Below are 20,509 nucleotides of genomic sequence, written 5' to 3' on the forward strand. Positions count from 1 at the left end.
GAATGAGATCCTTGCTGGGTAATCTTGGTTGTAGGTTTTCCCTTTCATCACTTTAAATATGTCCTGTCACTCCCTTCCGGCTTGCAGAGTTTCTACTGAAAGATCAGCTGTTAACTTTATGGGGATTCCCTTGTATGTTATTCGTTGTTTTTCCCTTGCTGCTTTTAATATTTTTTCTTTGTATTTAATTTTTGATAGTTTGATTAATATGTGTCTTGGCATGTTTCTCCTTGGATTTAGCCTGTATGGGACTCTCTGCAATTCCTGGACTTGATTAACTATTTTCTTTCCCATATTAGGAAAATTTTCAACTATAATCTCTTCAAATATTTTCTCAGTCCCTTTCTTTTACTCTTCTTCTTCTGGGACCCTGTTAATTTGAATGTTGGTTCGTTTAATGTTGTCCCAGAGGTCTCTGAGACTCCCCTCAATTCTTTTCATTCTTTTTTCTTTATTCTTCTCTGCAGTAGTTATTTCCACTATTTTATCTTCCAGGTCACTTATCTGTTCTTGTGCCTCAGTTACTCTGCTATTGATTCCTTCTAGAAAATATTTAATTTCATTTATTGTGTTGTTCATCATTGTTTGTTTGCTCTTTAGTTCTTCTAGGTCCTTGTTAAACGTTTCTTATATTTTCTCCATTCTATTTCTGAGATTTTGGATCACCTTTACTATCATTATTCTGAATTCTTTTTCAGGTAGACTGCCTATTTCCTCTTCATTTGTTTGGTCTGGTGGGTTTTTACCTTGCTCCTTCATCTGCTGTGTGTTTCTCTGTCTTCTCATTTTGCTTACCTTACTGTGTTTGGGGTCTCCTTTTTGCCGGCTGCAGGTTCATAGTTCCTGTTGTTTTTGGTGTCTGCCCGCAGTGGCTTAGGTTGGTTCAGTGGGTTGTGTAGGCTTCCTGGTGGAGGGGACTAGTGCCTGTGTTCTGGTGGATGAGGCTGGATCTTGTCTTTCTGGTGGGCAGGTCCGCATCTGGTGGTGTGTTCTGGGGTGTCTGTGACCTTATTATGATTTTAGGCAGCCTCTCTGCTAATGGGTGGGGTTGTGTTCCTGTCTTGCTAGTTGTTTGGCATAGGGTGTCCAGCACTGTAGCTTGCTGGTCGTTGAGTGGAGCTGGGTCTTGGCATTGAGATGGATATCTCTTGGAGATTTTCGCTTTTGATGTTACATGGAGCTGGGAGGTCTCTGGTGGAGCAAAGTCCTGAACTCGGCTCTCTCACCTCAGAAGCACAGGCCTGATGCCTCGCCGGAGCACTGTCATCCACACGGCTCAGAGTAAAAGGGAGAAAAAAAGGAAGAAAGGAAAAAATAAAATAAAGGTATTAAAATAAATAATAGAAAATAATTATTAAAAATTTTAAAAATTTAAAAAGTAATAAAAAAACGAAAGAAAGAAGAGAGCAACCATACCAAAAAACAAATCCACCAATGATAGCGAGCGCTAAAAACTATATTAAAAAAAAACAATGGGGCTTCCCTGGTGGCGCAATGGTTGAGAGTTCGCCTGCCAATGAAGGGGGCGCGGGTTCGTGCCCTGGTCCAGGAGGATCCCACGTGCTGCAGAGCGGCTGGGCCCGTGAGTCATGGCTGCTGGGCCTGTGCGTCCGGAGCCTCTGCTCGGCGGCAGGAGAGGCCACAGCAGTGAGAGGCCCGTGTACTGCACAAAAAACAAAAAGCAAACAAACAAAAAAACCCGACAGACAGAACCCTAGGACAAATGGTAAAAGCAAAGCTATACAGACAAAATCACACACAGAAGCATACACATACACACTCACAAAAAGAGAAAAAGGAGAAAAAATAAATATATATATATATATATATATCATTGCTCCCAAAGTCCACCGCCTCAATTTTGGGATGAGTCGTTGTCTATTCAGGTATTCCACAGATGCACATACATCAAGCTGATTGTGGAGATTTAATCCGGTGCTGCTGAGGGTGCTGGGAGAGATTTCCCTTTCTCTTGTTTGATCACACAGCTCCTGGGGTTCAGCTTTGGATTTGGACCCGCCTCTGCGTGTAGGTAGCCTGAGGGCATTTGTTCCCTGCTCAGACAGGAGGGGTTAAAGGAGCAGCTGATTGGGGTCTGTGGCTCACTCAGGCCGGAGGGAGGTAGGGATATGGATGTGGGGTGAGCCTGCGGCGGCAGAGGCCAGCGTGACGTTGCACCAGCCTGAGGCCCACCGGGCGTTCTCCCGGGAAGGTTGTGCCTGGTACCCGGGACCCTGGCAGTGGCGGGCTGCACAGGCTCCCGGGAGGGGCGGTGTGGATAGTGACGTATGCTCGCACACAGGCTCCTTGGTGGCGGCAGCAGCAGCCTTAGCATGCCATGCCCGTCTCTGAGGTCCGCGCTGATAGCCGCGGCTCATGCCCGTCTCTGGAGCTCCTTTAAGCAGCACTCTTAATCCCCTCTCCGCGCGCACCAGAAAAAAAGAGGGAAGAAAAGGTCTCTTGCCTCTTGGCAGCTCCAGACTTTTTCCCGGACTCCCTCCCGGCTAGCCGTGGTGCACTAGCCCCCTTCAGGCTGTGTTCACGCTGCCAGTCCTCTCCCTGCGCTCTGACCAAAGCCCGAGCCTCAGCTCGCAGCCCCGCCTGCCCCGGCGGGTGAGCAGACAAACCTCTCGGGCTGGTGAGTGCCGGTCGGCACCGATCCTCTGTGCAGGAATCTCTGCGCTTTGCCCTCCGCACCCCTGTTGCTGCGCTCTCCTCCGCGACTCCGAAGCTTCCCCCCCTCTGCCACCCGCAGTCTCTGCCCGCCAAGGGGCTTCTAGCGTGTGGAAACCTTTCCTCCTTCACAGCTCCCTCCCACTGGTGCAGGTCCCGTCCCTATTCTTTTGTGTCTGTTTTTTCTTTTGCCCTACCCAGGTACGTGGGGAGTTTCTTGCCTTTTGGGAAGTCTGAGGTCTTCTGCCAGCGTTCAGTGGGTGTTCTGTAGGGGTTGTTCCACATGTAGATGTATTTCTGATGTATCTGGGGGGAAGAAGGTGATCTCCACGTCTCACTCTTCTGCCATCTTGAAGCTCCTCCCCTGCCTCTCTTAAATCTTGATGATTAATATTCCATTTAGACTTGGAATCACAGTACAGTAAGGAAATCTTGAGAACTCAAGGACAATCTCATTTTATTAAAGCAAACTTTTTAAATTGAAGTATAGTTGACTTACAATATTACATTAGCTTCAGGTGTATAACACAGTAATTACAAATACACATAACAGAAGAATACAAAAATCATAAGTGTACATTCAACCCATTTTCACATAGTGAATACCTGTTTAACTAACCACCCAGGTCGAGAAAGGGAACAACACACCTAAGTGCTCCTCATGGCCCCTTTCACTCCCTAACCTCCTTCAGCGATATCCACTCTCCTAACTTCTAACACGATATTTTTGTTGCTTGCCTGGTATTAAAATTTAAACAACTGCAGTCATGCATTGTGTATTCTCCTGGTTTCTTTTGTTCAGCATTATATTTGCGAGACTCATATATATTGTTATATGTAATTGTAATTTGTCCATAGGCATTGCTCTCCTCCAGGGTCAGGAAACTGTGGCCCGTGAGCCAGATATGACCAACCATTTGTTTCTGTAAATAAAGGTTTATTGAAACACAGCCACACATTTTCTACGGCTGCTTTCATGCTACAAAGGCAGAGTTAAGAAGTTGGCACAGAGATCATATCACTCACCAAGCTCCAAATATTTAATATCTGGCCCTTTACCGAAGTTTTCCATCTCTGTTATATAGTATTTCATTGAATATATATACCACATTTTATTTATCTATTCTGCTGATAAGCATTTCAGTAATTTCCACACTGAGGCACTACAATTAGTGCTGTTAACACTTTGGTAGATATATTTTTCCTTAAGATATGTTAGCTATTTCTGTCTAGCATTAAACTAATAGGGGAATTGCTGGGCTGCATAAACATGCTCAACTTTAGTAGATATTGCCAGTTTTCCAAAGTGCCATCTCTTCATTTTAATAAATAAGAAAGCTGATGTGGATATCGAAAAGATATCTGCACTCCCATGTTTATTGCAACATCACTCACAATAGCCAAGATATGAAAGCAACCTACGTGTCCATCAATGGATGAAGGAATAAAGAAAAAAATACAGGCAGTACATTATTTGACATCAGTCATAGCAATATTTTTTGGATATGTCTCCTCAGGCAAGGGAGACTAAGAGGTACAAATGTCCAGTTACAAAATAAATGAGTCACAGGTATGAAATGTACAGTGTGAAGAATACAGTCAATAATAATATAATATTTTTATATGGTGACAGATGGTAAGTAGACTTATCGTGGTGATCATTTTGTAATGTATAGAAACATCAAATCACTATGTTGTGCATCAGGAACTAACATAGGGTTATAGTTAATTATACTTCTAAACAAACAAACAAATTCATAGAAAAGCAGATGAGATTTGCAGTTACCAGAAGTGGGGAGTAGGGAGAGGGGGAAGTGGTCAAAAGGTACAAACTTTCAGTTATAAGATAAATAAGTACTAGGGATTTAATGCACAATATGATAAATATAATTAACACTACTGTTTGTTATATATGAAACTTGTTAAGAGTGGGGATCCCAAAACTTCTCATCAGAAGGAAAATTTTCTTTTATTTTGTGTCTACATGAGATGATGGATGTTCACTAAACTCACTGTGGTCATCATTTCATGATGTATGTAAGTCAAATCAGTACGCTGTACACTTTAAACTTATACAGTGCTGTATGTCAACTATATCTCAATAAAACTGGAAAGAAAATGAATAAAATAAGATACCATTTATGGCCTACCAGAAAAAAATGTGATACACACACACACATACACACTCAATGGAATATTATTAAGCCATGAGAAAGAGGGAAAATTTGCCATTTATGACAATATAGATGAAACTTGAGGGCATTATGCTGAGTGAGATTAAGTCAGACAGAGAAAGACAAATACTGTATGATATCATGTGTGGAATCTGAAAAAGCTGAACTTGAAGAAACAGAGAGAAGAATGGTGGTTACCAGGGGCTGGGGGGTGGAGGAATTCGGGAGATGTTGTTTAAGGGCACAAACTTGCAACTAATAGATAAATAAGTTCTGGAGATCTAATACACAACAGAGTGATTATGTGACATGATAGAGGTGTTAGCTAATGCTATGGGGTAATCGTATTACAATATATATGTAACAAAGCAGCAGGTTGTACACCTTAAAGTTACACAATGTTACGTGTCAATTATAGCTCAATTTTTTAAAATAATAAATCTATATTAAAAATAGAAGAAAGGAAACTGATGCCTGAAAATGCTAGGTTGTGTCATAGCGATGAATTAGAGAAAACTATGTTTGGCTTTGGAAAACCTGTTTTAAAGTCAAGCAAAACCTCAGAGGAAAGTGTTAAGTTAAACTGAGTTAAATTCTACATTTCTGGGAACAGAATGAAATCATTTGTTCAGAAAAAAGCATTTCTTGATCTCAACAATAGACAGTGCATTTTATAAGAATCTGAAAAAAGAAAAAATTAGGAATAAAGCTGTGCTCATGGTCCTTACCTTAGAATAAATGCAACCGTCAGTTCCAAACACCCACTTCTGAGAATCATCTCCTTTATGTCTGTAATGAAAATGTAATTTAGAGATTGACGACTCTTCTCTACACTGAAACGTTTTGTAAGTTTCAAGTAGAAGTATCATATTCCACACAGCCTGGCAGGAGGACTGCACACACTCTGAGGATTCTGCCATTCTACTACCATCACTGCTACCTCAGCAGCTAAAGCCTCTCCTAAGACAACTAATTTCTTTGGTACCCAAAGTGCTGTGGGGTCTGTGAGTGTGCACGCACGTGCACGTGTGTATGTGTATAACCAATGGCAACAGCAATTAAGAGTTTTAGAGAATAAATAGGATCAATAAGAATATTCTAGAAATTTCCATCCCCAAAAATGATCCTCTGTGAGACAGGAAGAAGGGGGCTTAATTAAATATAAGGTTTGAGAAGATGGGATGGGAAAAGATACCATGGAAAATTAGGAACCTCAGGCACCTGTTTCTGAAACAGGCAGGAAGTTTTGTTAAGGAATATCAGATTTTCTGAGCTAAGTCTGAGTAAGAAAGAAAAACTAAAATGTGATGAAGCTAATCATGCCTAAATTAACTAATCATGTATTCATTAATATTTAGAAACCTTACAAAGAGAGGACAAATGAATTAAATTAAGTGTAATGGGATGTTAAACAAGACTTTTCCTACTGCCTCTGAGACTTGACAGAAGCATAAGTGGTTGAGAATAAGAGGTGTCAGTTAATGCTCTATTCTAAAGCAAGGGGCTGTATGATCTGGGCAGAACACGCAAAGGCAGCAGTCCAAAAGTGGTTCCGTGCACATTAGCCTTTCACCTACACCCAGGTTATATAAGAAAATGTGAAAAACTCTTGGGCATGTTGGGATGGGTGTTTAATAATAATGGTCTCCAGGCCCCTCTCCTGTGGGATTTTGATTCTGAAGGTCTGGACCCCCAGAAATCTACATTAGCAGGTATTGCAAGTGATTCCAATCATAAGAATTCTGGGGAATTTGGATGTCTGTGGTCTATGTAAGACATCTGCAATTCATAATATAGTGATGCTAATGGTCAAAATCTGTAAAATTCTGAATTTTGTCTTTTAATTGGATTCTAGTGTTAGCTTGAGGATAAAATGATTAGAAAAACATAAATTATGTCGGTTTCAGTTTTGGTTTTCTGAACTGGCAGCACCTTTTCTCAAAGATTAATACAACAGGAGAGATGTCTACCAGATTGGCAACAGTGTGAGGGCAGAGATCACATGTATCCTTAGAGCTGAGCACAGTGCCAAGTATATGATAGGAGATAAAGATATCTTTGAATAATAGAAATGTGATCTGCAAAAAGAAACGAATCAATATGCTGCTCACCTGAAACTAACACAATATTGTAAATCAGCCATACTTCAATTAAGAGAAATGTGAATAAGATGTCAAAATGTTATCACGCTAAAAATAATAAGGCCATCATGAAAAATGTTTTGAATTTAATATGTGACAATTTAGGGGATTTAAACGATCTTCTTAGAGATAGCTAAAGAACATAAATTACACCTTGGTTAAGAAAATCAATAATACTGAAAGAAATACATATATCCTAGCATTTCTTAAATTTTAGCACAGCTTAAATTCTGTTCAAGCATATATTTTCCTAAGAAATTTTACTAACAACATGTAGTTTTATATTATCTATAAGCCCTTTGAGCTTACTAGTAATTTTCCCAATCAGGAGTCTCTATATATATATCCATAAATGTCACCTTTTAATTTTACTGAAGCTATAAAAAACAAATCTCAATTGTGGTGCAGGATGAGAAATATATCATTCTAGTGTATAATAACTTCTTCAAAAAATAAAATTCCTACAAACAAAAGTGCATCTGTTTATTTTTCAAGACATTTTATATATAAAGAAATCAAATTTAGATTTAATACGCAACATTGCTCATACGGGACTGAATTAGAGAATGATGTCATAGAATTTCCTCTTCCTGGTCAGCAAGTGCCAAACTGAAAAGATTTTGTATAAAGAAACAAAAACAAAAGTTTTTAAAAAATCCATAACAATATCAGTAATGAGAGGAGGGAAAAAGAAGCAGTATTCTATCCAAGAATCAAAGTCATAAAGATCACGGCATGTGCTGAACTAAGGATGAGTGGCCTAAGTTCTGGTCCTGGATCTCACATTAACTAGATATGTGACCTTTCATAGGCCACTTAGTCTGTAGTGGCCATGGAATTTCTTATAATAATAATGATATTGTCATTATCATATCATCATCATAATCACAACCACCACCACCAATACCAAAACTACTACTATAGTATTAAAGAGGGGTTTGGAGTAGATGCTTTTTGGAGTCCTTCCTTCTCTGAAAGCATATGACTTCCAAAACTATTTGGTCACTCTCATTTTACAGGTGAGGACACTGCCTGGGAAGTTTGCTCATATAACCCCACTGAGCATGCATGTACATTATAGTATTCCTATCAGAAATCTATAAAACATGTGTGTGTGTACACATATTTTTTTCCTTTGAAATATTCCATTTAACAGATGGTATGAGCAAGAAGGCAGCTCATCCCCACAGTTCAGTTTGGGGGAAATTTCATAGGCTAATGCTTATCGTTTCCCAGTTAACTGTAAGGAAGACCATCGTCGTGTTTCGCAATTACAAATCTGTTTTCCCAGGCAGCTTCGTATGGCTCTGGTGTCTTCCAATGCTATCTGGACCAAAAGTAGGATCTATAGAGAAAGTTGAAAGGAATTTCCCCTCCATGATTATTAACAGGGTAAGAGTAGAGAAAAGAAATTTGATTAATCAATCCACACACTGTGAAATTACACATGGACAATTTTCTATTTGATGCTGACATTTCTAATTGTGTTAGCTATATGTCTGAATATTACTTAAAAGTCCAATGCATGGTAAACAGTTCTTTCTGCATTATGTACTTGCTAGAGTCTGTCACTCTAATCCAACTCTTAGCCTCCTAAACTTTAAAAATTGCAAAAGGAGATGATTTTCAATCTCTGATTACCTAGTGATGTGCTATCAGTTTACTTGTCTGTCTTTCCATCTTGGCATCTAGCATTACACAGCTACTCTTGTTGGCTGTATTTAATGGTGTCCTTAAAGCAGTGTTTGTTTAGCCTAGTCTAGATTAATGCTGGTCAGTTATCATTTAATTTCCAGTAAGACCTAAATGGGAAGAAAAGTAAATTCAAAAACCCATAACTGAAAGATTAACATTGAAATAAGGAAGACAACAAAGATTACCAGACAGGTAATAGAGATAAATGAAGCAGGCTAGAGCTAACATGAGGGCTGCTACTAGGAATGGTGGAGAACAGAGCAAACTGGAGGGTATGTGTTCCATCCAAAGGAGGAATCTGTTCCTGTATTTTTGGTGTCATAAGAGAACGAAAGTTCAGTGTTGCACATTCTGATTTTTTCAAGAAAGGCCAGTAGTATGTAATTTTTGTCCTATTTCTATACGCTCATAACTAATTAAAAATATTATAATAATGTGCAGATCAAACAAAGTCTACGGGTCCCTAGTTTTTACTCTCTATAATCAAAACTCTGTGTGGAGATGGATGTGTGTGTGTGTGTGTGTGTGTGTGTGTGTGTGTGTGTGTGTGTGTGTGTGTGTGTGTGTGTGTGTGTATTGCTTCAATTACCAATAGTTTATGAATTTAACACTAAAGGCTAGATCCTACAATCCACATTCTTTAAAAATGAAGCAAAATCAAGATTAAATGATGGCCTAAAAAAATGTTTGATTCAATTGGTTTATCTAATTGATGTCCCAAATACCTTTTAGAAAGAAGCATCTTTGATCTTGAGGTTTACGATTTTTATAATTTTTATGATTTTGAGATCAACTGATAATGACATTGATTTGTCTTTCATTCACTCATGGTCAGATACACATCACAGAAAAAATATTAAAAAGACAAATATGTGCAAGCACTTGCTATATTGAATAAGGATAAGATGAGTGACACCAAATGAGACATAACTGAACTAATGAGGCATGATATGTTTACAATATTCTTTGTGAGTTGTCAGGTTGCTACTTTAAGTGCTAGTTCTATTATTTTTAGCATATAAAAGGCAATGTCTTAATTCATAGCTTTTGTTAAAATCACAGTATACTACTTGGGAGAACAGGAAAAAAATTTTGTCTCTAAAAGTTGCTGTCACACGAGGATATTTATTGTTATATAAAGAAATATGGTTGTATTAAAAAAAATAAACCACACAGGCACTTCAGATGCTCTGGAAAAGATAAACATATTCAAAAGTATATACCCAGAGGGGAGTGAGCTCTAAAAATCCTGGCCCTTAGATTTTGTTTCTCAGATAAAGGCAAGTTGCATCAATTTTCCTGCCCATCTTAGCTTCCTCCTTCTCTTCCTTGCTCTCTTCTTTCTTTCATTTCTAAATTAAACCAAATCTTTTCTTGTAAATAGAGATTTTTCAAGTTAAACTTACTACAGTTTTTTGGGGTTTTTTGTTTTTTTAATCATCTTTTTCCTTTCCCAAGCTCTCTTCTCTACAGGCAACAAGGACATTGAGTTTGTGGCTTCAGTCCCACCCAATTCCATGACAATCCTGGCCAGAGTAGGAAGTAACCTCAGGGACCTATCACCAGAACAGCACTAGCTTCAGTATCCAGTGAGCCCAGGGAAAACCCTGGGCATGAAGAACATGTTCATCAAGCTACATATAACCTTTCCAAACACCTGCCATTTTTACCTAGACTACTGATCACACTGAGTAGTCTTCCCTCACCATTTCCCTGTAAAATAACCACTTAGTTATTCCTTACCCATCATTTTGATTTTTGTTTGTTTTTTCCTCAGGTTTTTTATTTTTCTGTACTTTCTAAAAACAACTTTATTGAGAAGTAACTGACAATATTATAAAATATTATACAATTGACAGGCACATATTTAAAGTGTAAAATTTGCTAAGTTTTGAAACATGTCTACACATGTTAAGGCACCACAACAATCAAGATAATGAACGTACATCCATATCCATCACCCCCCAAAAATCGCCCCCAAAGCTTCCGTGTGACCCTTTGTAATCACGTCCTCCTGTCCCTCCCCACCTTCCTATCTCCAGGCAAACACGGATCTTCTTCCTAGATTAGTTAGCACTTCCTAAAGTTTTATATAAATGGAATCAAACAATATATACGCTTTATGGGTTTTGTTCCTTTCCCTTAATATAATTATTTTGAGATTCACCCACATTGTTGTGTGAACCAAGAGTTAGCTCCTTTTTATTGCTAAATAATATTTTCTATATGATACACCATAATTTATCTATTCACCTATGGATGGACATTTTGGTTGTTTCCAGTTTTTCCTTTTGGCTTTAGAAATAAAGCTGCTATAAACACCCATGTACAAGTCTTCATAAGGACACATGCTTTCATATCCCTTGAATAAATTTCTCAGAGTGGCTGGGCAATAAGGTACAGACATGTATATACCTGTATATATCTGTGTGTGTGTGTGTGTGTGTGTGTGTATGTATATATATATACACACACACACCTGTATGTACCTATATATGTATATTATACATATACACACGTATACGTGTATATTTTAGGAAAGTATCAATTGTTTTCCAAAGTTACTGAACCATTTATATTTCTACCAACAATGTTGAAACCATGTACCAACTATGAGAGTTACAGTTATTCCACATCTTCACCAGCACTCAGTATGGTCAGCATTTTAAACACTGGACCTTCTATTACATATGTAGTGGTACTGCATTTTAGGTGTATTTTGCATTCCCCTAATGATTAGCATCTTTTCATATGCCAACCATATATTTTCCTTGTTACAGTATTTGCCCAAATCATTTATCCGCCCATGTTTTCTTGAGTTGTGTGTATTTTTCAAATATATATTATTTGAAAATATTTCTCCTTGTGTATAGTTTGTCTTGTCATTCTCTTACAATGTCTTTCAAAGAGCAGAGTCTTAATTTTAGTGAAGTCCAATTTATCAATTTATATTTTTGTGGATCATGCTTTTGATGTTATATCTAAGAAAGTTTGACTAATACAAGATCAAAAATATTTTCTCCTATGTTTTTGTCTAAAATATTCAGTTTTAGTTTTTACATTTTAAACCTATAATCCATTTTGAGTTAATTACTGTTTATCGTATGACATATGGATCAAAGGGTTTTTTTGCATATGTATATCCAATTGTTCCATCACTGTCAAAAAATAAATCCTTTCTCCACTGAATTTCTCTTGCAATTTCATCAAAAATCAATTGACCATATACGTGTGGATCTATTTCTGGATGATCAATTCTATTGATCTAATTGTCTACTTTGGTGCCAACAGCACACCATTTTTCACAGGTATCATTTTATAATAAGTCGAGGTCAGGTCATTTTTTTCTTCTTTTTGAAAATTGTTTTGCCTATTTTAGGTCCTTTGCTTTTCTATATGGATTTTAAAATCATCTTGATAGCTTTTATAAATGAGCATGCTGGGCTTTTTATTGAGATTGCATTAAATCTATAGATCAATTTGAGGAGAATGGACATCATAACTATGTAGTCTTTCAATCCATGAACACAGTATATCCCTGCATCTATTTAGGTCTTCTTTAATTTTACTCAGCAATGTTTTGAAGTTTTCAATAACCAAGTCTTGTACATATTTTATCTGATTCATATTTAAGTATTTCATACTTTTGATGTTATTGTAATTGGTATTTTAAAATTTCTAAAATTGTTCCTAGTACATAGGAATACAAGTAATATATATATTGATTTCAAGCTCTCAAACTCGCTAAACCCATTTATTAATTCTAGAAATTTTTTGTTGGTTACATAGGATATTCTACATAGATAATCACACCATTTGAAAATAAAGATAGTTTTACTTCTTCAGTTCGTATCAGACGTCCTTTTTTTCTTTTCCTTTTCTTGTTATAGTGGCTAAAGGCTTCCACGCAATGCTGAATAGGTGAGAATGAACAAATTTGTCTTGTTCCTGACTTTAGGAGGAACCATTTGCTCTTTCATCATTAAGTATGATGTTAGATGTAGGTTTTTCATAGATGAGCTTTGTCATACTCATAAAGTTCCCTTCTATTCAGCTTTCCAAAAGTTTTCATTAGGAGGGGATGCTGACTCTTGTTAAAAGATTTTTCTATACCAATTTGATGTTCATGATTTTTTCCTTTTCAGTCTGCCAATATGGTGATTTACACTGATTGATTTTCAAATGTTAAATCAACTTTACTCTCCTGGGGTAAGCCCAACTTGATCACGATACATTATCTTTTTTATATATTATTGTATTCAATTTGTTAAAATGTTAATTTTTTTTGTATTTATGTTCACGAGGGATATTGGTCTATGATTTTCTTTTCCTGTAATGTCTTTTTGCCTGTTTTTTGTTATCAGAGTAATGCTGCCTCACAGGATGAGCTGGGAAGTATTCCATCTTCTTCTATTTTCTGTGTGAGAATATGGAGAACTGGCATTATTTTTTCGTAAAATGTTTGGTAGAATTCCCCAGTGAAGCTAGCGAAACCATCTGGACCTGAGGTTTTCTTTGTGGGAAGGTTTTCAACTAAAAATTTAATTTCTTTAAGAGATATACGACTATTAAGTTACCTATTTCTTCTTGAGTAGACATTGGTAGTTTGTGCCTTTTAAGGGATTGGTCCTATCACCTCAGTTGGCAAATCTATTGGCACATCTTTGTTCAGAATATTCCCTATTATTCCTTTAATAACCGTGTGATATCAACTCTCTCATTCCTGATACTGGTAATTTGTGTCCTTTCACTTTATTCCCTGAACAGTCTGGCTAGAGGTTTATCAGTTTCTTTGATCTTTAAAACAAAAACAAAAACAAAAACCCAGCTTTTGGTTTTCTTGATTTTTCTCTTTTTTCCTGTCTTCTATTTCATTGCTATCCACTCGAACTTTTACTATTTTCTGTCTTCTGATTACTTTGAGTTTGATTTGCTCTTCGTACTCTCGTTTCCTAAAATGGAAGCTGAGGTCACTGATTTGGTATCATTCTTCTTTTCTTACATATGCATTTATATAAATTTCCTTCTAAGAACTTCAGTAGCATCCCACAGTTTTTAATATGTGTTTTCATTTTCATTCAGTTCAAAATACTTGCTAATTTCCATTTTGATACCTTCTTTGCTCCATGAGTTATTTAGAAATGTGTTACTTTTGTCCAAATATTTGGGGGTTTTCCAGAAAGCTATCTGCTATTTTTTTATTTAAGTATAGTTGATTTACACTGTTGTGTTAATTTCTGCTGTACAGCAAAGTGATTCAGTTATACATATATACATTCTTTTTTATGTTCTTTTCCATTATGGTTTATCACAAGGATATTAAATACAGTTCCCTGTGCTATATGGTAGGACCTTGTTGTGAAAGCTATCTGCTATGGATTTCTAATATAACTCCATTATGGCCAGAGAACGTTTATAATACTTAAATTCTGTTAAGGTATTGAGACTTGTTTTATAGCTAGAATATAGTCCATTCTGTTTAATATACTGTTACTTTAAAGGAATATGTCTTTTTGTTATTGAGTGCATTCTTCTATAAGTATCAACTAGGTCAAGTTGATTGATAGTGTTGTTCTAGTCTTCTGTATCCTTACAGATTTCTCCTCACTTGTTCTATTAATTATTGAAATAGGATATTGTTATTTCTGACTACAGTTGTAGATTTTTCTCTTTTTCACAGCAGTTCTATCGGCTTTCACTTCATGTATTTTGAAGCTGTGCTATGAGGTGAACAAACATATAGGATTGCTAAGTCTTCTTGATGAACTAATCCCTTAATCATTATGAAGTGACCCTCTTTATCCCTGGAATATTCTTTGCACTGAAGTCTACTTTGTCTGATATTAATTTAGTCATTCTGGCTTTCTTTGGATTAGTTTTATCATTGCATACATTCTTCATGCATTTACTTTTAACCTATTGTGTCTTTATATTTAAAGTAGGTTATTGGGACTTCCCTGGTAGCACAGTGGTTAAGAATTCACCTCCCAATGCAGGGGACACAGGTTCGACCCCTGGTCAGGGTACTAGATCCCACGTGCATGGCACAACTAAGAGTTCACATGCCACAACTAAGGAGCCCACCGGCCGCAACTAAGACTTGGCACAATGCAAAATAAATAAATAAAATAAACAAAATTTTTAAAAATGGATTTTAAAAAAAGTGGGTTATTTGTAGGTCAGCATATAGACGGATCTTGCTTTTTTATCTAATCTGACAGTGCCTGACTTTTAAATGGGGTGTTTAGATTATTTACATGTAATGCAATTATTAACACATGGGTTTAAATCTACAATCTTGTTACTTATTCTTTGTCCTGTTTTTTGTTTCCCTTTCCATCTTTACCTGTCTTCTTTCACATTAACTGAGTATTTTTTAATTATTTCATTTTATCAACTTTTTTGGCTTGTTAGACATATAACTCTTTGTTATATTATTTTAGCTTCAGGATCCCTCATAAACAACTTTAATTTACCAGTCTACTTTCAATTGATATCATACCACTTGACAAATATAGTATAAGAACTTTTCTTCAGGCTTCCCTGGTGGTGCAGTGGTTGGGAACCCGCCTACCAATGCAGGGGACATGGGTTCGAGCCCTGGTCCGCGAAGATTCCCACATGCCGTGGAGCAACTAAGCCCATGCACCACAACTACTGAGCCTGCACTCTAGAGCCCACGTGCCACAACTACTGAGCCTGCATGCCACAACTACTGAAGCCCACACGCCTAGAGCCTGTGCTCCACAACAAGAGAAGTCACTGCAATGAGAAGCCCATGCACCGCAACAAAGAGTAGCCCCTGCTCGCTGCAACTAGAGAAAGCCTGTGCACAGCAACAAAGACCCAACGCAGTCAAAAATAAATTAATTAATTTTTTTAAAAAAGACCCTTTCTTCCATTTCTCTTATTGGCATTTGTACGGTTGCCTTCACATATTTTATATCTACATGTTTTTATCTCCATAATAAAATTATTATTTTTTTGCTTTAAACAATAAATTATATTTTAAAGAAACTTAATAAGAAATGAGGTCTTTATATTGCCTATGTAGTTATTATTCCCAGTGCTCTTCATTTTCATCTGATACCATTTTTCTTCTGCTTGAAGGACTTCCTTAAACATTTTTTGTTCTGTAGGTCTGCTGGTGACAAATTCTTTCAGTTTGTGAATAATATCTGAAGTCTTTATTTTGCCTTAATATTTGAAAGATATTTTCATTGGGAGATGATTTCTATACTGACAGGTTGGGTTTTTTTTTCTTTTAGTTTTTAAAGATGTTCTTCCACTTTCTTCTCACTCTTATTGTTGCCAACAAGAAATCTGCTGTCAGTCTTATCTTTATTCCTCTTGTAAATAATAGATATCTTCCTCTGTGTACTTATAAGATTTTTCTCCTTATCACTAACTTTAAGCAGTTTTATTACGATTTTCCTTGGTTTCTTTTCTCTGTGTTTCTTGTGCTTAGAAGTTGTTGAACTTCTTGGATGTGTGGGTTATAGTTTTCACAAAATTTGGAAATTTTTCAGACATCATTTCTTCCAATATTTTTCTGTTCTCCGCTTCTTCCCTTCAGAGACTCTAATTATTCAGAGATTAGGCCATATGAAGCTTTCACATTGCACTGATGCTGTGTTCATTTTTTTTTTCAATATATTATTTTTTCTTCTCTGGCTTTCAATTGGGAATAGTTTCTATTGCTATCTCTTCAAGTTCACTAATACTTTCTTCCACAGTGTCTAATCTGCTATTAGTCGCATTCAGTATATTTTTCATGTCATACATTGCAGTTTTCATACCTAGAAATTTGATTTGAGTCTTTTTCTATCTTCTATGTCTCTATTTAACATGTTCATTCTTTCCTCTAGCTTCTTGAATATATGGAATACAATAATAACAACTGTTTAATGACATGAGTATTAATTCTATAATCTGCATCATTTCTGGGGCAGTTATAATTGATAGATTTTTCTCTTTATTGTAACTCTGGACTAAGTGAGCTGAAGTATCTCTGTCTCCGTGTCCCATGGTTTGCCTTTGTCATTATTGTAAGTTGACGCTTTGTGTGTTTCCAGTTTACAGCATTGACTCTGCCCCAGAAATCTTTCTTATTACCTACTCCAAATATAGCAGCACCACATCAACTGGGACTTGCTTTGAGTTTGTTTGCCCCTTCTTGGGAACTGTGTGTTTAGGACTCTACTAGCTTGTGAGATAGCAAGCTACTGTCTCCCTCATCCTTCTGCCTGGGTTTCTCAATTAATGTACGCTACTCATTCACTGAGGTATCTACTACCACACTTGGCACTCACTGGCAGTTGTTTGACTGGATTTTGGCCTACAGACTGTGTAGTTTTGTGGCCAAGAGTGACTTATAGATTATGGTTACTTAATTTTTGCATTCCGCCCCAACTGCTTAGTAGCTATGACCTCAAGTAAGTGATTAACACCTCTATATTTCAATTTCCTCACCCATAATGATAGTAACAACACCTACCTTATCAGGTCGTTGTTAAGAGTACATGTAACAATGTGGTATAGAGAAATCAAAATAGTGTCTGTCTCGATTTGCTGTTGTCACTGTTAGAGTAAGAATTCTAGACTCTAGAGATCTGACTCTGTAGATTACATTCCCAGCCATTATGTAATGTTCTAATGCCTTTTGGACAGTCTGCTTTGCATGTTAGAGAAAATTTCCCTTCTGTATTTGTGGCTGAGCCAGTTTCTCTGGTGCCTAAATGCCCTTGTTCTGCTTTCAGCCCTAAGCACATCGCAAATGTCTATCCAGCCAGAAGTAGTTGGCTAATAGCTTTCTAAGTCTTGAAGTACAACAGGACTTGTTTTTGTCAACACTAGGTAAAATCAAAAGACAAATGAAAAAGAAAAAAGAAAGCATTTAGGAAAGGTAAATCACCTTTCTTCCTTATTGCTAATTTTTTCTTCTAAATCTATTTTTAATTTTATCTTACCAAGTCAGAGAAAAACAAACAGGAATGGCACTTTTGGTACCTTACAAGCTAGCAATTTTTTGTCTCCTTGATTTTTCTTTCACTGTTCAATATTTCACATTCAGAAGATGGAGAAAAGGTTAGGAATACATATAGAACATTAAATTTTTAAATTAATAACCAAAATGGATATAAAGAAAGGAGTTTCAATAATTATAGAGTAAAGCAGCAGCTTGTCTAAAACACAGATACATACTGAACACCAACTTTTCACTTCTAAAAATATCTAAGAAACACTGTCAAACTAAGTGGTATATACTTTCAAGCTTATTTTAGAAAAATTAATATTGATATTTTGAAAACAAATTTAAAACCTAATGAAATTTCCATCTAAGCCAGGAAGCATCATGATCTGACTGCTTGGGAATCTTGAAATTAACATTTCTTGTTTTGAGGTAAATGGCTCATAAACATTACCTTTTCTGTAGGATTAACTTGTATCCTTCTAGTGATGTTCCCTCAGTGGCCTTGACTCTGACTGGATGACCAATAGCTAGGCAGCCCTGAGTTATTGCTCGGCTCAGGATCATTCCAGTCTTCCAATGAATAGAGAAGGGGGAGAAAGGTCTAAATAAGTTAAAAGAACCAGAAAATTCAACAATGTGTCACAAATAGTGAGGTCATTATGCCTGGATAAACCCGGATATTAACAGTTGCCAAAAGTGAAACACTACCCACAACTTAGCAGTCAGTGAGCCCTGCTCAGAATCAGTGATGTTCTGTCGGACAAGGGTGGCATTTTACAGTTCAGTGCAATATAAAACAGACCTTGATATCTTCATCTGTCCTTTTTTTCTGTGCGTATTTCACAGTGCAGCAATTTGGGGCCCATCACGTGTCACTTGTTATACTTATAACTACAGAGCTTACTTGAAATATGTATGCACAGAAAAAAAAGAGTGCAGTGAACTGAAAAGACTGAAACAAATCCTTAACCTTTGTACCAATTAAAAGTTTTACTCTGGGTCTAAATACCATGGGTTAAGCATTTTAAGGTGGTTTATGAACTGCTTTTGTTTTAAATGTTAGGATTCTCAGATAAGGAAATTGATTGAGAACATTGTTTGAATGGCCATTTAACAATTTTCTTACTTAGTGAATCAACACAGCATTTTAAATAAGTGACAACCACTTAGGAATTTATTTACACATATTGAGGATTTATGTCATGGAAACTTCTCTGTTAAGAACAGGTAAAATGATTTATTTTGAAAAAAAGGATAGAACTCTAAACCTTAAAAGATTTTCAAAATTGTTTTCTTTTAGCATGTGACTTTTATTTCTCACGTTTTTGTTGTGTGGAAAAGAACTACACAATGACTTAGGAAAAATATATTTTTCTAAATTTTTGTTCTAATAAGCCCTGAATGGAATCCTCTTTTGAACATGCCTGTCTATACAGAAAGGGAACTCCTTGGGGTAAGAAAAAAGAATCACCACTTATTAAGCACTTTTTGTATACCAGATTGTACGCTTGAACTTCACACGTATTTTCTCATTTAATCACCACAGCAACTGTGCAAGACAGGTGTGACTAACTTTATTTTATATATAAGAAAACTGTAGTTCAGTGCAGCTAAGTAACTTTCCCAAGGTCACACAAAGGATTCTAATTCTGATCTATCTAACTCCAAAACTCATACTCTTTGCATCAAGCATTTCAATTAGTTTAGGAAAATTTTTAGACAAGTACAGGTTTTCTGATATCATGAAATTCTATGAACAGATACCATAGAATTACAGAATATGAGATCTGGGAAAATAACCTTCCATATCAACTGGTCCAACTCTTTTACCAGAAGACTAAGGCCCAGATACGGTATGTGACTTACTTGAGGTCACATAAATGTTCAGTGGCAGTCCTAAAACTAAAACACTTCCATCAGTGCTCATAAATTGGTCAGATACAGAGCAGTGTTTTATATTACAGTGAAATGTCATAAGTTTTGAAGTCAGACAGACCAAGAATCTTTCCTCTACCAGCTACTAGCTTCAGTTTTTTCAGCTGTATAATGAAAACCTGCATAGTTTTTATAAGATTAAATGAGATAATAAATGTGTATAAGATGCTTAGCATACGTTTAACAAAATGGCAGATATTATTACTAAATCAGAAATAAAACGCAGCTTAGGGCTAGTAGTTAATAGAGTCTCCAGGTTGGAAGCAGATCTAAGAAATATCTAATCTCATTCTGCCTTTGTCTATGAAATGAATAATATTTCTTAGTACCTTTGTGTCTCAGTTACTCTATATTTTTGTTTTTAACTCCCAGAAAAGCAAAAATAAAAGTTAAGGGCAATTCAAAATTTCATATGAGAAAATAGTTTCAATCTCTCCTACCCCCTAAACTAAGTAGCAGCAAACTTGCCTGGGTGACTCTGCACCCATGGAAGTGCTAAAAAGAAGCAAAAATAGTCTCCAGGGAGGGGGCAAAAGGGAGGCACAAGAAGGGTAGATATAAGCTGTACCATCTCTTTCCAGACGTAAATATTTGGTGGCAATTACAAAACGTCTTTCAATAGCAAGAGGGAAGAGGAGAACAATTATATGTTCTCAGTTTAAATCTGATTCAATAGTATAAGAATAAAGTTAAAAAAAATAGTGCTAATACACAGGAATAAAATATGTTAGGCATTGTTCACATTTTATACTCAGGGATTTCTTTTAAAACTATCCTTACTAAGACCATGTGCCATCACTATACGGTGCTAATCCACCAAGCTCTGCGAACCTCAACAATGAAGACTAAGGAGCGGAAGCAAATGAGATTCAGACAAATCTCATGAAAATGGTGAGTCTGTAGAGTATACCTAAGCT

The 20,509-nt window shown here is 36.5% G+C and overlaps 1 protein-coding gene across 1 annotated transcript in view; it reads right to left on the minus strand.

The window, feature by feature from the left end:
* The window catches only part of DCDC1 (doublecortin domain containing 1), a 465,581-nt gene that overhangs the window by 179,185 nt on the left and 265,887 nt on the right, over positions 1-20,509 (minus strand). Inside the window, 2 exon segments of the mRNA XM_060019694.1 lie at positions 5,576-5,636; positions 18,109-18,227. Coding sequence (XP_059875677.1) covers positions 5,576-5,636; positions 18,109-18,227 — 180 coding nt within the window.

Source organism: Delphinus delphis, chromosome 8 (assembly GCF_949987515.2).
Source record: "Delphinus delphis chromosome 8, mDelDel1.2, whole genome shotgun sequence".
Classification (NCBI taxonomy): domain Eukaryota; kingdom Metazoa; phylum Chordata; class Mammalia; order Artiodactyla; family Delphinidae; genus Delphinus; species Delphinus delphis.